Source organism: Haemaphysalis longicornis, unplaced genomic scaffold, assembly GCF_048455015.1.
Source record: "Haemaphysalis longicornis isolate Haplotype H1 unplaced genomic scaffold, Haemaphysalis longicornis Haplotype H1 scaffold_10, whole genome shotgun sequence".
Classification (NCBI taxonomy): Eukaryota; Metazoa; Arthropoda; class Arachnida; order Ixodida; family Ixodidae; genus Haemaphysalis; species Haemaphysalis longicornis.
Window position 1 is genome coordinate 13,860,142 of NW_027526204.1, and position 17,025 is coordinate 13,877,166.

The 17,025-nt window shown below is 47.6% G+C and overlaps 1 protein-coding gene across 2 annotated transcripts in view; it reads left to right on the forward strand.

The window, feature by feature from the left end:
* The window catches only part of LOC144158215 (uncharacterized), a 154,858-nt gene that overhangs the window by 64,405 nt on the left and 73,428 nt on the right, over nt 1-17,025 (forward strand). For both annotated transcript variants that reach the window (XM_077688913.1, XM_077688914.1), the window contains exons 24-26: nt 5,759-5,887; nt 15,023-15,223; nt 16,207-16,320. In XM_077688913.1, coding sequence (XP_077545039.1) covers nt 5,759-5,887; nt 15,023-15,223; nt 16,207-16,320 — 444 coding nt within the window. The remainder of the gene's footprint in view (nt 1-5,758; nt 5,888-15,022; nt 15,224-16,206; nt 16,321-17,025) is intronic.

Genomic DNA, 17,025 nt, shown 5'->3' on the forward strand with positions numbered 1-17,025 from the left:
GTACCCGCAATATCGCCGTGTTTTGGCCTTGAGTGTGAGGCACGGTGCATGCTTGAAGTGAAATTTGGGACTCATTGCGGCGTTATAAAGCGCAGAGTTTTTGTTGCTATACGCCTCGAGCTTCGCGATCGCTGCGCCGCCTGCCGCCGCTTCTCCGCGGCGTTGACGGGATTTGCGCTGCGTGACTGATAGGGGCTCGTGCAGTGTTTTGGTTCTATTTCGCTTCTTTTCGCCTTTCCGCGCCCTAAAAAAACTTGTTATGGTGACGACTATAGGCAAAGAGTACGTTTAGGTCACTTAAAAAGCAGCTGCGTCTTCGCAGAGTACGCGATCGCCTGCAAGAGCTACCCGGGGACGCGGTTCTGCGCGCTTCGTCGCCGCTCTTCCGTGCGTCGGCGGCGGCAGCAACATATCACCCAGGTCACCTCCAAAACATCAGGCACAAATGAATTCTACTGACGCCTCGTTTAGACCTGATACTGGCACAATGAGAGGTCGGCTTTATTTTGCAGCGTGGACAACGAATGCGGCTTCGTTTCGGATATATACGCCGCAGAAAAATATGTTTCGGGGATGTGATTACCCAACCCCGGACAATAACTTATGCCTTTTATAAGAGTATAAACCATGCGAAAATGTAAAGTATATTCCAAGCCTGTGCGTCGTTAAATATGTGCCCGCACACGCCATATAGCAAGAACCAAGGAAATGAAACCACAGAAAAATAAATGCTGTGCCAATGCGGAATTTAGAAACATAATAGCTCTAACGGAAACGAAAAAAAAAAAACAGTGCAGCTTCTGGCATGTTAAAGACGTTCGTCTAAACTTAAGCCAGGTAGGTTTCACTAGACCAACTATACGCGAAATGCACTGCTATTTCGCGAGAAATCGGTGGGGGGGGGGGGGCGGGGAGGGGAGGGGGACGCCGTGTACAAATGCGGAGCGGAATCAAGCAATGAACGTTTTAGTAATCCCACACATAAATCTCGCGTTCACTTTCCTTTTGTTTTTCTACTTTAACGAAGAGCTGATCGTACGGCGGACGCATTTTTGGAAGTATACAGGGTAGGCTGTTCAATAAGCGATGAAATGTGTCGTTGGAAGAGTGTGGTATGTGATAAGGCCCTCTGATTTCAGTTTCTGGTTTATTCTGGAGGCTCCCTGTGCCATATGACGATATTTCGAAGAAGCATTTAGTCGCGGACACGGATTATATTCTAAGCCCGTCTCCGCGCTGCTCGCAGAGGATATAGGTAGCAGATGAAGGTCTGCGGGCGCGCATCTCACGACAAGACGACTCTGTCGTGTGCTGATCCCCGAGTATAATTATGCATTGTCCATGGTACTTTTGTTGAATATTCCCGAATTTAACTCAGACTGGCTTGTAAATGGTGGTGATCAATATCTGAGGTATAATATTGGCAAACGTAACTGGTGTGCTGTCAGGTATGAGTGCTCCGCTGATTATGTAAGCGCACAAAACCGATTTAAATCGTAGTGTATAGCCGTAGCATGAACATCTGAGGAACCGGTGGTTACGGAGACACGGCTAGTAAATTCAGGTCAGTGTAACTACAGTCAGCTCCATCATACGCCGGTTCGGCGACGCTGGCCTGTAACACACACCTGGCGCTTATACAGACTGAAAATACCACACTAAGAGCGCGTCGGAAACATTCACACTCTCGTAAACACACCCCATTTGCGAACAGAGTGACTGCTCCACACAAACACGAATTTCAAACGCCCACAAACGGTAAATCTCAGTCGTGAACGTGCTGCAAAAGCAGCGGCGGCACTGGGGAGCGGGGTGCGGACTCCCGCGCCTGCTTTCGGAACGGGCCGCTAGGGGGATTTCGGTGGCGCCCCTACAGGCCGCGCTCGAGGCGTATTGACCGTGAGCTTGCGAGCGGCGGGAGTGGGACGATGGACACTGCAGAAGTGGCGGTGCAGGCTGCATCACCGATAGCAGGACGGGCTATTATCGCACTCTAGTAATAATGGTTCATCTATCAGAATTGAAATTTAATGCCAAAAGAAAGGTGACTAAACATACAAATACTCTAATTACGATTGGGGCTTGAAATGGGAGGGCTGGTGGGGTGCGACGACTGTCACCTCGCTTTGCGCAACTTTTGCCGTGGCTCTCAGTTGTGCGTAACGCCGAGTCTGGGATTACAAAAATAACAACTTTGGCATTCATGGGATAATAAAAATTCCTTAAAATTGCTTAGTTTTTCAATTCGATATTTTCAACGGAACTCCACGTTATCTATGCATAGAGCCCAAGAATGTAAAAATGGTTTGAAAAAGGTAGTGTAGTTCGTTCCTTGTGATACTCAGGCAGAAAAAGCTCTATTGAAAGGCTGTTTCAGTGTTATGTGCGTTCAAAACCGATTAAAAAGCACACTTCCCCCCCCCCCCCCCCCCCCTCCCCTCCGAGTGGCCAAAAATTTGATTTTTTAGGCTCCTAAGTTGACATTCTATTAGTGACCAGGAAGTTCTAAACTCCTCACTTGCTGCAATCCTCTCCTTGAGCCTTGAATAAGGCATGGTACTAAACCCGGATAAAACCGTCTCCCTCCGCATCACCAATAAACGGAATCCTCACCAATTTTCGTACTCACCAAGTTCAGGAATAGTATGAATATTTGGGCATAACTTTAACAAATAATTTAAAAGCTGGAACTCGCATGTTACTAACGTTTCTTCCTCTTCCTTTCGTAAATTATGTTTACCTCGGCATAAGCTTCGAGACGCTCCAACTAATGTTAAACTGCTTGCATACATAACGCTAATTAGACCTAAACTTGAGTATGCTTGCGTTGTTTGGGACCCTCATACATCAAAGAATATTGACTTATTAGAAAAGATCCAAAGGAGAGCTATTCGGTTTGTTTATTCAAAATTTCATCGCACAGATTCGGTTTCCGAGCTCATGCGTGACAACGGAATTCCCACCTTGCAGTCCAGAAGACAGTTTCTCCGCCTTAAATTAATGTATTTACTTTATCACCAAAATTTTGCTTCGGACTGTAGTTCTTTCTTGAAACCCCTTGCTACTCGCCGTACTCGTCATTCCCATTCTCTGTCCTTAACCCCTATGTTCGCTTCCACCAATCTGTTTAAATTGTCTTTTTTTAACCCCGCACAATTAATGATTGGAACAATACACCCGAAAGTTGTCTAAACTCTCTTGGTTCATTTGAGGCAAATGTTTAGTTGTGCCTTTGTAGTTGCCTCTAGCGTTCACTGTTTTATACTTCAGTTCTTGTTTCTGCTTTTTGCTGTTTGCTGTTTGTATTTGGTTGATATTGTTACCACATTATGCCCCTCCTGCTTGGGCCTACATGGCCTGCAGTATGCCCTTAAATAAAAAATAAATAAAATGAAATAATAAATGCTGTTCTTCTGCTCCAAATCAAGGTTCTTCTGCTCCAAAATCGAAATTTCGCTGCTCCCAAATTTGGTTCAGCTGTCTCACCCCTGGATTTGGGATAACTTGTGCACTGTGGATTGCATTAAATTACAAACGGTGTTCGCAATCTGCTCAGAATTTTAAACACTGTTAAAATCGTTGTTTTCGCATACAGTTAAACCTCGATATAGTGAAGTCGTACTTGGGGGCGGAAATTTCGTTAAATCGAGAATTTCGTAAAATCAAGGTTTCGATTTTGCAGTTCATTTAAACAGTTATTACGGTTTCAAAACCTTGCCCAGTGCTTGCGTGTTTTCTAAAGAGTGCTTGCGTGTTTTTTAAAATTGTGTTTAATTTAAAATAATTTAAATTAATTTAAATTAAATTTGTAACATGTGCTGAATCTACACTTTCTTATTATCTTATTGATGGCGCCATCGACGGAAGTCTGCCCCCTGGATGTCGTATCTACGTGTCGTAATTAACAGCTGTGCAACCAGTAGAGGGGTCGCAAGTACTCAGAACTTAGAGTGGGAGGGGGAGAAGGCAGGTGGTGTGTAGAAAAAGCGTGGAACATATTGGTACTAAGTGGAGTTGTGATACGGAAACATCTCTCGAAGCGTCCCCCGCGTGCCCCTGGCGTGGTTGTTTTGGCACTACCTACAACTACAGCCACTAAATAAGCTACTCACAACTAGCCTGAATTAATGAAAGAAGCAGTTGTTCATGCATTTCCAATCATTAGGTTGATTTGAAACTCAGTGTTGCCTTCAAAAGCACCTATCCCCAGTCATCATTTTTCATACAAGACTCCGCATTTTCCGTGCGCTCTGCACCAAGGAGCAAGCTGCTTTCGACTGTGTGGATGTAGCGCCGTGCACTATACAATTGCGTGGTATGCAGTACCAGCAGTATGCATAATGCAATGTGTGCTGTCGTATGCAGTCCCAAAGGAGAAGAAAAAAAAGCTCGGGGCCACATCCCCGCGTGATACGAGCAGAGATACTGAAAAAATTTGGCATGCCAGCTCACTGATTAGCATTCATTGCGATTTTGAGCCAGCAAGTTTCGTTTACAAGTGGCGAGAAAGTGGAGGGCACTTTTAGAATCACTATTTGTTAGAACTGTAGTTGGCTTCTGTAATACATGCAGCACAGAACAAAATTCCCATTCTCCAATTTACGGAACGTAGTGCCATTTGTGGCCCGAAGTGCGGAAAACGAAGTGTTTCTCTAGCAGCCAGATGTCTGAATGTGGTCGCTATATTTTGTATTCTTGTTCTGCAAACAAATCCTTAGCGTATCTTCGCCGTATGACAACTTGATTCCATCGGGTACCAGTTACCCAGCGGGTGCTGTCGAACCAGTTAATCAGGCCCGTGACGGACGCGAAGCTGCGCCAAACGAACCGCCTCCGAAGCAGACGACAAATTCAGCCGGAATGTGCCTCGCCGTCGCGCCTCGCGAACTGAGCAGCTCGGGAGCACGGGGATTGCTGCGCCATTCGTAGCGCCATCTACGTTGTGCTGCATGAGTGAGGACATTAAGGGCCCATCGGAGAGAGCGAAGTCGGCGCTCCTGTTTATCTTGTTCCGACCTTTTTTTGTGCGCCTAGTGCGTGCCGTACGATGGGCCAGTACATGAGCCACACAGCCGGATTAAACTGAAGGTGGTGGAGCATGCGTTGATGCACATGAAAACCGTGCGGCTGGGCGGCACTTCGTGTACGCTACAGGCGGAAACGAGGTTTTTGGGCGGGGAACAGGGGTCGCCGTGTGTTTCATGGGTCCAAAGAAGGGAAGTTTCCCGGTGTCGGAAAAGAAATTTTGGAGAGGCTTGATGGCACACAAGACGGTGCGCGTGTGCCGACAACAATGTGAGGCGGCAAGCGACTTTAGTAAGGAGGACAGCTCCATGGCGATTAGGGACCCACTAGCATGTTGCGAATAAAAAAGATTTGATTACATAATTACCTACATGTTTTTACGAAAATGGCAAGGCTCTGACAGTGCTTCTCTTAGCAACTTTTTTGTATGAAATTTTAACCTTTAAAACTGTTGCAATTTTTTCCCGCATAATGAACCCTCCCCCCAAATTCGTGCCCAATTTTCTGGAAAAAAAAGTGGGTTCATTACGCGAGTAAATACGGTAGTATTCTGGAAACATTGAGCTTAAGAAAACAAAAGAAGATTGTTTAGATTGTGCGCACACAGCTAGTAAAATGCTATTATTTGCTCATCATCTGTAAGAGGAAGAAGTTTACGCCAAGGAATGTCAGGAGTGGCGGCACATTCTCTCTATCTCTTGCTGACCTGACTGTTGTGCTCCCCTTTCTGCAGAAGTGCCCCCAGCTGGTGTCCCACCTGGGCACCACCAAGATGTCGCAGGTGGCCTGTGGCCGCGACTTCAGCATGGCCCTGGACACCCAGGGCAAGCTCTGGGCCTGGGGGCAGAACGACGGCGGGCAGGTGAGCGAGGGGTCCTGCGGGGGGGGTGGTCCGCCTCGCAGGGAACGCTTGCAACCCCTTGCAGTGCCGCTGAGGGGGCGCCATATGTAGAAATATGCGTAGCAAGAAGAAGCGAGGCCTCCGCAACGTAGCAGGGACAGGGAGGTGACTGTGACAGCTTGGTATATGTGGGCAGCCAAATACCACTACCTTGCCACTCTGTGTGTGCGTGTATGCCAACATGGTTTTACTGCTGCCTTTCACTGGGTGTCTCCTTTCTGAAACGAGGTGTGTGAAATTGCACCTTGCAGAGGGATTTTAAAGGCTGCTTTACCCGATTGATTTCCCTGTGAAGACAGCAGTCCCACCCCAGAACAATCTTTCTGACGCCATTTGGATTTCTACATAAGTGTGATTCACTACGCCAAACACAGTCGCAATTTCTAGTTTCTAGTGGGCAAATGTTCGGTGCCTTTGGAATACACAAAAGTGCTCCTCATTTCATGCTTGCCTCAGCTCCAACATCAGCATTCACTTTGGCTGAAGCATGCGACTTTCCCAAGCACTCCCGGAATTCCCTGGTTAGGTTTAGAGGGAGGTTGGGTGATGCAAGCTGCACCATTGCTGCCGCCATCAGTGCCGTCAGGATGGTGTCTCATCTGGATTATGCCGTGCAAACGGGACAAAGACAACACGAACGAAAAGATCACAACTGTCTGTTCTATTTGTGCTGCATAATCGAGTTGACACCCCACCAGCTCACCCAGTGTGCCGTCTTATAGCAGAATGGAGTTGATGGGACCAAGGAAGGTTACTGAGGGGGGTGTGGGTGCCATGCTTTTTCACTTCACGCGTGCTAACTCGATTGGGCCCTCAATTTGCATGATGGAAAACTAGGCCCAAAATTATGTTCTGTGTAAGGTAAAGCACTAAGGATTAGGCCTTAAGCATGGGTGACAAGTTCTCTTCCAGAAGCAAGGGCAAAGTGCCTGTTGTCGGTAAAACCACTGGGCACCTCCTGCCCTCCCCCTGTCATCTGAGGATTGGATTGAGGGTACTTTGGCTTCTTTCCCTCTCTCAGGCACCCCAATTGAACGGGCAGTGTTATTCTCATGCTTCTAACTTTTTATGTCCAAATTCACTCACAAAATAATTGGCCCTATGCATCATTTTATTTAACCACGCCTTACCCAAACAGACCCTGTACAACTAACTTAACCCTTTGAGGGTCGAATTTTTTTGAAAAAAAACTTTCCCTGGTGGTCAACTTAGTTTATTGCGGATTTGGAATGTACAAAATGTCTAAAGTCTAGATTAAATGGTAAAAAATTATCAGGAACAGTATTTTGGGGTCAGCATCACTTAGAACTGAAAAATGTTCAATAGTATTTCAGAGTGTGGTATTCCTTGAAACACGGGTCTACGCACAGTGCCTTATCGCAGTCTGCACGCATAAAGCGCATGTACGAAAATGAGCTGTCTTCTTCCGAAGAAAGACTGTCTTCCGATTCAGACTCGGTGAAAGGAGCAAACTCAGAGTCAGAAGAGTCATTGCAGTCGGTGTCATCAGAGCGGGCAGTTCGTTGGGCCATATCGCCGCTTTGCCATGCATCTGAAGAACTCGAAGGCAACCCAGTAAACGAGGAGAGCGAGAGTAACTCGTGCGCGCCAGTGATAAACAAGCTAATAGCAGCGCGAATATAGATAGAAATCAACTTCCGCCGCCCCCGCAACGGAGTCTCCGATTAGGTTACTTCAGTTCCAAGCAAGGAGGGCAAGAATACCTAGTGAGCGTGGGTAATAACAAGATAAGAGCAGCACCAATATAGATCGAAATCAACTTCCGCCACCCCTGATAGCGAGCGCCGATCAAGTTTCGCGCGCCTCCGATGCAATCACGTGGCGAAACTGAAACCACGAAACGCGTTGACACATACAGACGCCGTAATGCGCCGAAGCCAGAGAGTTCTGTTTTTCACCGCATGAAGGTAGCACAATCAAATTTCAAACACTTCTTGTAAGTCCCAGGAGGTGGCAGCACCTCCCAGGGAGCATGCATCGTTAATATGGCACGAAATTTCAAACGGATGCTCGAAATCGTACCCGTACGGCAAAGACCTTGCGGGATGGAAAACCGCTGCAGTACACGTACGGCAAAAACCCTCAAAGGGTTAATAAGACGGAATGCCCATTTCTCTTGGTACTTTTTGGCCGAGTAGCCAATGTGCCATGAAACAGTGCGGTCACGTGAATATTTTGCTGGGTGCAAAATAGTGTCGATGCGGAAACTCTTCAATACAAAATTATTTCACTTCAAATTGGAGCAGTAAACTTGAAGTCCCTTGTTTTCTCCATGTGCCTGGTTTCAACCTCTTGGCTTTCACTGAGAATCTGGGCACATGTGTGTGAGAGACTTGCGTAGCAATGTATGGCCAAGTTCACAGCATTATAGTACATGGAAGCAGCGTTCTCCAGTGCTTTTACTGGCCATGAAACTTCGGCCTCTTGTAGGGACAGCGCGTGCACCACTGCCGGCACCACCCACCTTCATTAAGTGGCTGCAATGCTTGCCCGGTTTTGGCATTCCATCACCCCGCTCTGATTTAGCTGGATTTTTTGTCCCTAGTCGTCCAAGCTTCGTAAGCACACATAGCCTGCCTTTCGTGGGTGAATTTCTTTTTCTTCTTCTTTTTTTTTTAATTTGCCCCTTACGTGCTCCTACCACGGCCAATGACTGCACCTTGTCATCGGGCTTTAATAATTAACATCACCATGTTTACGAATTAAAAAAAAAATCCCACGGTTATTTTTACGCAGAAGTTATAACCATGAGAAAGACAAAAGCTCCGTAATCCAGGGCTGCAGCTACTTCATAATGGAATGAAAAAAGCAAGGACACTTTGTTCAGAGTATACACTTAATAATCTGATTGCGCTATGCGCATGTCACGCCAGATAAAAAATAACACTGAAAGCGAAAGCCCAATACATACTTGCAACGATGTAAGACCGTTGCAGAAAGACAAGGGACCGAAACACAGAAAGACAGGCTGCCCCGTGTCGTCTTCCTGCAGCAGCGCTTTTAAATCCTTGAAAATATGAAGGTGCAAGCAGGAGATTCAAGTAAATTTTCTCACGTGTTAAAAAAAAGGCAAAGCCAAGCCTACAAAAAGAAGGAAGACTAGCGTGATCCATAGTGTGCAATAAATTTATTTCTTGTGTTATAATTTCCAGCACACGGGCAGAACTGAATATGGAAAGCAAGAACACAAAGACAACATTACAGCCCTTGTTTTGCGGGCTAGCCTGGGCAGAAGGCAGTGCAAATTTGCAAGCAGGTAATTAAACCACAGCTTCTAAGTTGCACATCAGGCATTATGTTCAGCTAGTGTTGTATGCGATAGATCCAGGCCGCTCTCAAAAGGGCACCCCGCTCTGTTAGCTCGGTTTTATCCCTCCACATTGTGGGCATGTTGCTGTCTTCATCACACGCTATTGCTTATTTTATTCCGGCGTGAAAAAATGCCGCTGGGAAAGAAGGGAATCACTTCAGCGGACGCTTCCACAAAGTGGGTGCAGCAACCGAAAGCAGCTGAAACTGTACGAATGTCAAGCAAAACATGTCCAACAATGCCCACAACGACATGAACACAAACACTTTTGTTTGCAGTTAACTTTTTCGGGACCGCAGGAAAAAGTGATGAAAAAGGGAGGTCTCGGTACAAATTTTTTATTACATAAAGCAAAGGCACCATGCTGCCTTAGCATATACCAAAATGCAGCTAATTATATGTTCTTTGACATACAATACCAAGTTTTACTTCAACACTGACGATAGAACCATGAAAAAATCTTAAAGTAAGAACTTCGTAAAAAAACTACAGAAAAAGATAGAAAAAAAGCGTAAATATAAAAATATTAAAAAAGGATAAAATTATTTCAGGATATACAAAATCTAACACAATGCTTTGTTTCTTCATCGCGAAAGTTTGATGTGGCTACCTGTAACTGGTTTTTTTATTTGTGTGTGATCTCTTTGGCCGTTGCCCAGGTACACGCCGGGCTCTCGTCTCGGCGAAAACTTGATCCGTTTCTGCGCTGGTGGCAGGAGATCACCACCATAGGTAGTTAACACCCTAGCGAACAAATATAAACCAGCCAGAACATATTTCGAGCGCACATACCTACTCCAGAGCCAATTGAAACCGAAACCAACACCCACCTTTGAGCGCGATTTGATGTTCCAGGCTGATTGACACCTGAATCCTCACTCGAGCTGAAATCCGATCTCTAAAGCCGCATTCCGACTCTTCACTGCCATTCTCATCGTTAAAATCCACAGTAGAAGGCGAAGATATTCCAGACGAGACGAGGCGGATTTCTTATCGCGCTCGCGCGAGTATGACGCCATGTTTGTTTACATTCGAAACCACTGCCCGTCAGAATAAAATATCTGATGCGTTGCCGCCTGGTGATAAAAAAAGAAACTTCACAAAAGAGAAAACCCCAGTTTTCAAACTATCTTCTAGATGTCGCTAGGTTTTCCATCGAGCGAAAATTTGTATTCTGCAGGCTCGCGAAACCATCGATCATATGTGATTGATGGCCTATGGAGCGGTCCCGAAAGAGTTAATTGTGTAATCAGCTCTTTGACATCGTTTATCTGGTGATGTTGTCAGCACCCGAGATCGTGGCTTGAAGGCTGGAGAGAGGCTGGAATGGGGCCGCTCTGGATGGCGCTGCACTTGTTGCGCTGCAGTGACACCGTGTCAAATTTGACACCGAGTTAATCGCCACAGGTGGTGTGAGTGGCATCAAAATGCTTCTTGGATACACGCGTATGGGCCACGAGGCCCGCGCTTGCACTTGTAGTCACTTGTACGATCATCGTTCCTATCTTGTTGCGTAGTGGGCTTGAAGCACGTCACACTTCGCGTTGGACGCGCTTTCTAAGCATATTTTCGTGGTAATCTTCGTCGTTTGAAGTTAATTGTTAGTGTGTCAAGCACAGTTTGACCTCATGGGGACCGTATAACAGTATCAACTGTGGTACATTATCCGCAAACAACTTTAGCAAGGCGGTGTACGACGCATGTGGCCAAAGTGCAAGCTGCGGCTCATTTCCCTGATCAACGGTGATCGCCAAGCTAAGTTTCTAGATTCTTCTTGTTTGCAAGAAATCTATAAAGCAGGAAATCATAAAGCATTTATTTCTTGCAGAAATGCTCCGCACACACACCCGTCATGCCTGCCTGCACGGCTGACAGAGCGGCTCGAACCGACAAAGGTCGCAACAGCAACTTGTCGCCGCTTTTTAATTTCACCATTACTCACGGAAAAGCAGCTCTACATTGGTGAAAGTGGGTGTTAGCGTGGTGAAAAAATGTGCTAGGTAGTGTCATCAGCTGTGGTTTTCAGAGCAATGCTCAAATATCTGCCGCGATCTATGCCGTCTGGCCGCGGAGGTCGTTCCTGGCACCGCCAGCCCGTTTGCGTGCGGTGTGGCAAGCGGCCGAAGGATGGCGATACCTATGCACAAGAATCGGCCAAGGTTGGGGCAGATATCTTGATCATCGATCGCTTAAACGGCAATCACCGCGGATAAAGAGTTACACATACGTGAAAGGGGGTGACAGTGTGGTGAAAAGTTGTGTTAGGGACTGTCATTCGCAACTGTAACGATAGTGGCAGTAAAGCATCTGCCGCGACTCTAAGCCTAAAGTTCCCAACATTCGATTATATGCATCCAAAGCCAGCTGCAAGCTGTTGGAGAAGACCCTCCCGTTGCGCGCGAGAGAGTTGCGTTTGGGTTCCCATAAGTTCCTGGACGCCAGGCTCTCCTATTCTAAAACTCCCCATTACCCCGAATCATTAATGATGTGTTTCACCTCATACACAGCCTCGCCTTCTGTGAGCAGTCGTGAGTTTCGATATTGATGCTAGAGAAAGGCAGGCTCACTGTAAACAGACAAAAGCCCACGTTGCAATTGTAAATTCCCGCGCCGTGGTCCTAATAAAACTAAATACAGTTAAACCTCGATGTAATGAACTTCAATGTAACGAAACCCTCGATGTAATGAACCATGGAATTTTTTGTAACTTCAAGTGTATGCACAACCATATATTTTCACTCTCTGTATAACGAAGTCCCGTTTGCCCAAGTTTCAATGTAATGAAGTTTCATGGAGATTCAGGCACGAAATTTCAATTGTAGAAGTAGATTTTGGGAGACGCAAGTGCTGAAACGGGGTCTCAATAAAACGCGAACGGCGACACGGGCCGCCCAATGCCGTGGATGCAACGAGCCACGGAGTTTCAATCAATCAATCAATCAATCAATCCTTTATTGGAAGAAACCAAAATACATCGTGTGCTACAGGGACAGAGACTAAAGGCTAAATCGCCTGACGAGGACTCTGTCCCTCTGCAGTTCAACAACGTTGTGTGTACATTTTACGCAAAAGATATTGACAAGTTGGGTATCTGTACAGAGCAAAGTTTGCCAAAAAAAAAAAAAAAAAGTTCGTGAGCGAGCTCCTTGCCTACAAACTGCGTGGCGCGTATACACGGCTGGCGCACTGTTTCTGTTTCTGTCGAAGCTTAAGCATCTACTCAGGCCATCAGCGTGAACCGCATGGAGCGTTTTCTCCCCGCAAAAATGCACCCCGCAAGCCACAGGCACGCTGACGCAGCTGCGGAGACGACCCTCGCGATGCGGGTAGCTCCAGCTACTGCTTCTAACTGCTCGCTGAAATGCAACTCAACGGTCAAACGAGAGGGGCATGCGAGAAAGAAAGTGGATAATGCGGGTGAAATTTTCACTGCAAAACGTCATACGTGCCTCTTACAAAAGCGCCCATCAAGTATCCTCTGCAGTGGTAAGCCTAATCGTTTCTGGTGCCGCCACTGCATGCCACCGCTTTGCCCTTCGTTCGAATTCGCTCATCGTTCCAGCAAGCATTTGTGAATGTTTATGAGCATTGCGCCCACATTTTTTTCACGCCCGAATCCGCGATTGCGCGCCGGCAATGGCTTCTGCCTTGGCCAGAAAGCTGCTCGCGCTGCGTGCTGCAGTGGGAGGATCCTGACCAGTTTCGCCAATGGGGAGGTGCGCACTCTATGGCAGGAGCTTCGAAGCGCTCTGGGATGCCGGCTGGCCCCGCCAGAGATGATTAGGTTACCACTGCAGAGGATATTTGATGGGCGCTCTCGTAAGCAGCGCATGTGACGTTTTACAGTGAAAATTTCGCCTGCGTTATCCGCTTTTTTTCTCCCATGCCCCTCTTGGTTGCCCGTCGAGTTGCATTTCAGCGAGCGGTTAAAAGCGGTCGCTGGCGCCACCCGCATTGTGCGAGTGGTCTCCGCGGCTGCATCAGCGCGCCTGTGGCTTGTGGGGCGCATTTTTGCGGTGAGAAAACGCTCCATGCAGTTCACGCTGATGCCCTCGTAGAGAATTAATCTCCGACAGAAACAGTGCGTCAGCCATGTATACGCGCCACGTTTTCATTTGCAGGTAACGCTTCACGCGATGAGCACTTCATTATGACCGCGAATTTCAATGTAGCGAAATTTCAATGTAACGAAGTAAATTACAAATTTTACGGACTTTGTTACATGGAGGTTTAACTGTACAGCCATGTCTAAACCTGCTCGAAGGGGCTGAAAATTCGCGTTCATACCATTCATACACTGTAGATATTGAGGTGAACATATCAACCGTCGAGAGTACAGGCTACGGTAGTGATCATTAATCAAATCCGGGCAAAACTATAAAAGACATTGTAGGGGAAATAGGCACTGCTTAAAAGCAAAACTGCAGATCATAGCAGCACTTTTAAGCATGTGCGGCGCAGCGATCCGATCACCGTTCTCGCGTGTGGTCATTCATTTACCAGGCAATGCGAGCAGTACGCACGGTGAGATCACGAGTGGGCGACGCGTTTCCATCACTGTTGCAAGGGGTTTCCGTGCACACACAGTCTCGCACATGTCTTGTCACAAGTATTTCGTAATGAATTTACAGCGTACTTTTCTCGACATCAGTTGCATCGTCCTTGGCGTTAGCTGGCTGCGTACGAGCTTCGGGTCGCAGTGGCAGCAACTACCTAAACGCGGCGGTGTCGTCGGGAAGAAGCAAGTCGTTGATTGCTTGCCCAGATTATTCGGTCTGCAGTCCACTTTTTTGGGGTAATTTGGGTAAATCCGAATTTGGGTAAATAGTAATTTGGGTAAATCCACAAGGAGGGGGGAGACGATGGCCACAAAAAAAGAAAAAAAAAAGAAGAAAACACGTGGTCGCATACAGCAGACAGCACAACCTGGCGTCCTACAAGTGACGTCACTCGTAGGTGGCGCCACGATATGTCCTCGAGGTCAATACTTGGTGTCGAAGCTGCTGCCGTGGAATGGCGTGCTTCCATTTCTCATGCTTTGCTCCATTGCTGGGTAAACACGAGAGTGAAACTCTCTATTGTACGCTTGTACCAGAACAGCTGCCCAGAACATGACACGTGTGTGACATCGTCCTTTACACGCACTAATTAGGCTGCATAATAATAGACAGTATGAGAAGTTCTGAGGGACCAAACCTTTGTTGTGGTCACTCTGGCCAGCACTACGCCGCCCAGGCAGCCAATGGCAGCGTATGTGGCTTGCCCGTAGAGTTGCGGAGAAGTTCCATGACCAGTAAAGCATTGCAGGACTCTGACAAAGCAAACAAATCAGATTCCCTTTCTGAGGAGAAGGATGGTTGAAATGCGAAGCTGCGTCGGCCGTGTCGGAATGATGGCGCAGTCGGATAAACGTCGGCTTCATGACACGAGGGACGCAGGTTCGATTCTTGCCACGGGAAGCATTTTCTTTCTCTTGAGGCACTTGATGCGCAATAACCTAATCATTTTTTGGAACCCATTGTGTACAGTTGGCGTTCCTGCAGGGCTCTTTGGTGCAACATCGGGTGCCATCAGTGAGGCATAGAAAGCTTTGCTTTAAAACGCAATTGCAGGGTGTGGCTGTAATGGCTGCCTGTTCTGTTGCGATCTTCCTGTACTCTTCTTGTCCCATTGTACTCTTACTCTTGTGGTTGCGATGGCTGCCCCCCCCCCCCCCCCCCCCCCGAGCTGAACGATGCCCCCTTGCGTGTCCTCTTGTCGCACAGCTGGGCTGCAAGGTTCCCCCGGCAGCCGAGGACGGGCGTCACACGCGGGTGCTGTCGAGCCGGCTGATCACGATCCGCACCAGCCGCTGCCTCATCACCATCCCCCAGGGCCAGCGCACGGGGGAGCTGCGGCCCCTCGAGGTGGCCCCCCTGCCCCCCGAGGTCCTGAGGCCACCCCCCGACGACCTCCTCGAGCAGTCGGTGAGGGCGCTCCTCAAGGTCTCCGACTGTGCCCTTTGCTTTTGTTAAAGACGACGCTCTTTCTTGGCCTACTTGAGCCAGAAAACCTTGGTCTGCCTGTACCTCGATCCAGCCTTTCAGCCAAAAGAGAAAAGAATTCTTGAACAAGAAGTTTGCATAGACAAAGGATTTGCCAAACCACAAAGTCTGGAAACACACTCCATACTTGTCAGCATTGTTGAGCAAAACGAAAACTTTAGGCATATTTGAGGCAAAACATCAATACATGAGTGGTACTGGTGAGTGTCATTTTAAGATGGATGTGCGCTTGATATTTCTCACAGCAAATAAGAAAATATGCGTCGAAAACGATACTTTAATCACAAAACACAAAAAGAGCCCGTACCCGAGCCTACACCTCGTGGCGGCATACCAAGAAGTCAAACAGTAATGAACAGCTCCAGTAGACTATGCGCGAGCAGTGGAACATGAGAAAATTTAACGGACTGGAGCGAACCTACTCTGTGGTGATCGTGGTAGGGGCGAGGCAGGAAGGGCAAAGTGCGAGAGAAGGTAAGCGGGAAAGAGAAGAGATGTGGCAGCGGCAGCAGAAGGCTGTTGTCTTTCGACAACATTTGCATCCAAAGGGCTGAGGCAGCAGATGTTTAACACCCACCTCAGCCAGTAGAGCCTGAAACTGGGGACACTTTCCTGGATCTGCCGGTGTGGCTTTCAACATCTGTAAGGGTAGGTACGCTAATGAAAACCTTGTGGAATCTGTTGCATTGGCGATCTGTAGACCTCACAATTGGGCCATCCAGTTAGAAAACGTTGCGGCGTGGATTGAATGCGTTGCTTTTACGATGGGAATTGCTACCTGGTTGCTCTTGATTTAGGTTCTTGCACTCAGCCATGCCTGCATTAGCGGCGCGAGCGTGTCTGGAGTAAGTAAAGCCCGACTCCATTTTCCCCCTCTGCCTTCCTCCTCCTCCCCCTCCATGCAGCTGCGGCAGAGAGCCTTCCAGAATGCCTACCTGAGCCGGTCAGCACCGACCTTTGACCTGGGGTCGCTGGATGACCCCCCCTATGGTCCCCTGGCACTGCACACGGCCCTCGAGGTGAGGAGCTCCCTTCCTTGGCGTTCCACCACAGCCGTACCCAGTGGAGGAATGGTGGCTAGTGTACCGAAGGGCTTCTTGGTCACCACAACCACAATTGCTGAAGCACGATTACCCATACACAGTCATTTTGGTCGGCAGCATTAAAGGAGCCATGAAGACAAAACACAAGTTTGGTTCATTCAAAAGATTGCCTCATTAGAATCATACTGACACCACTTTTAACGTAAACTTCGCTCAAGTAAGCTACACAATTAGGAAAAAAGGGAATGGCACTAGCTCATTTCCTGCAACAGAACCAGCCAGCTCTGCGATTGGCAGAGGGCAGCAAAACCAAACGCAAATTAGGCAGAGCTTATAAGCTTGCCAAATAAGCTATTTGCGCTTAAATTTAGGGCACATTCTTTTTAAAGCAGTAAGAATGGTGGGATTGACAGTGGAAGTTACGAAAGCACACATAAACATAGAAGTACCGATACGTACTGCTGTTGGTACTGTGCGCACTATGCTTGGTTTAGCTGCACAGGACTGCGGGGCTTTGGGGTAGTTTTAGACAACACTGGCCAATTGACGCAAGCGACGATGCCTTACGGGACGGTATTTGTCGAGCAAATACTCTGTTTTATGAAACGGCTATTTTCTCCCTGAACAAAAACAAGCCAGGTTCAAATACGGTCAAAAACAAACCAGAGGCAGAAAACCGCT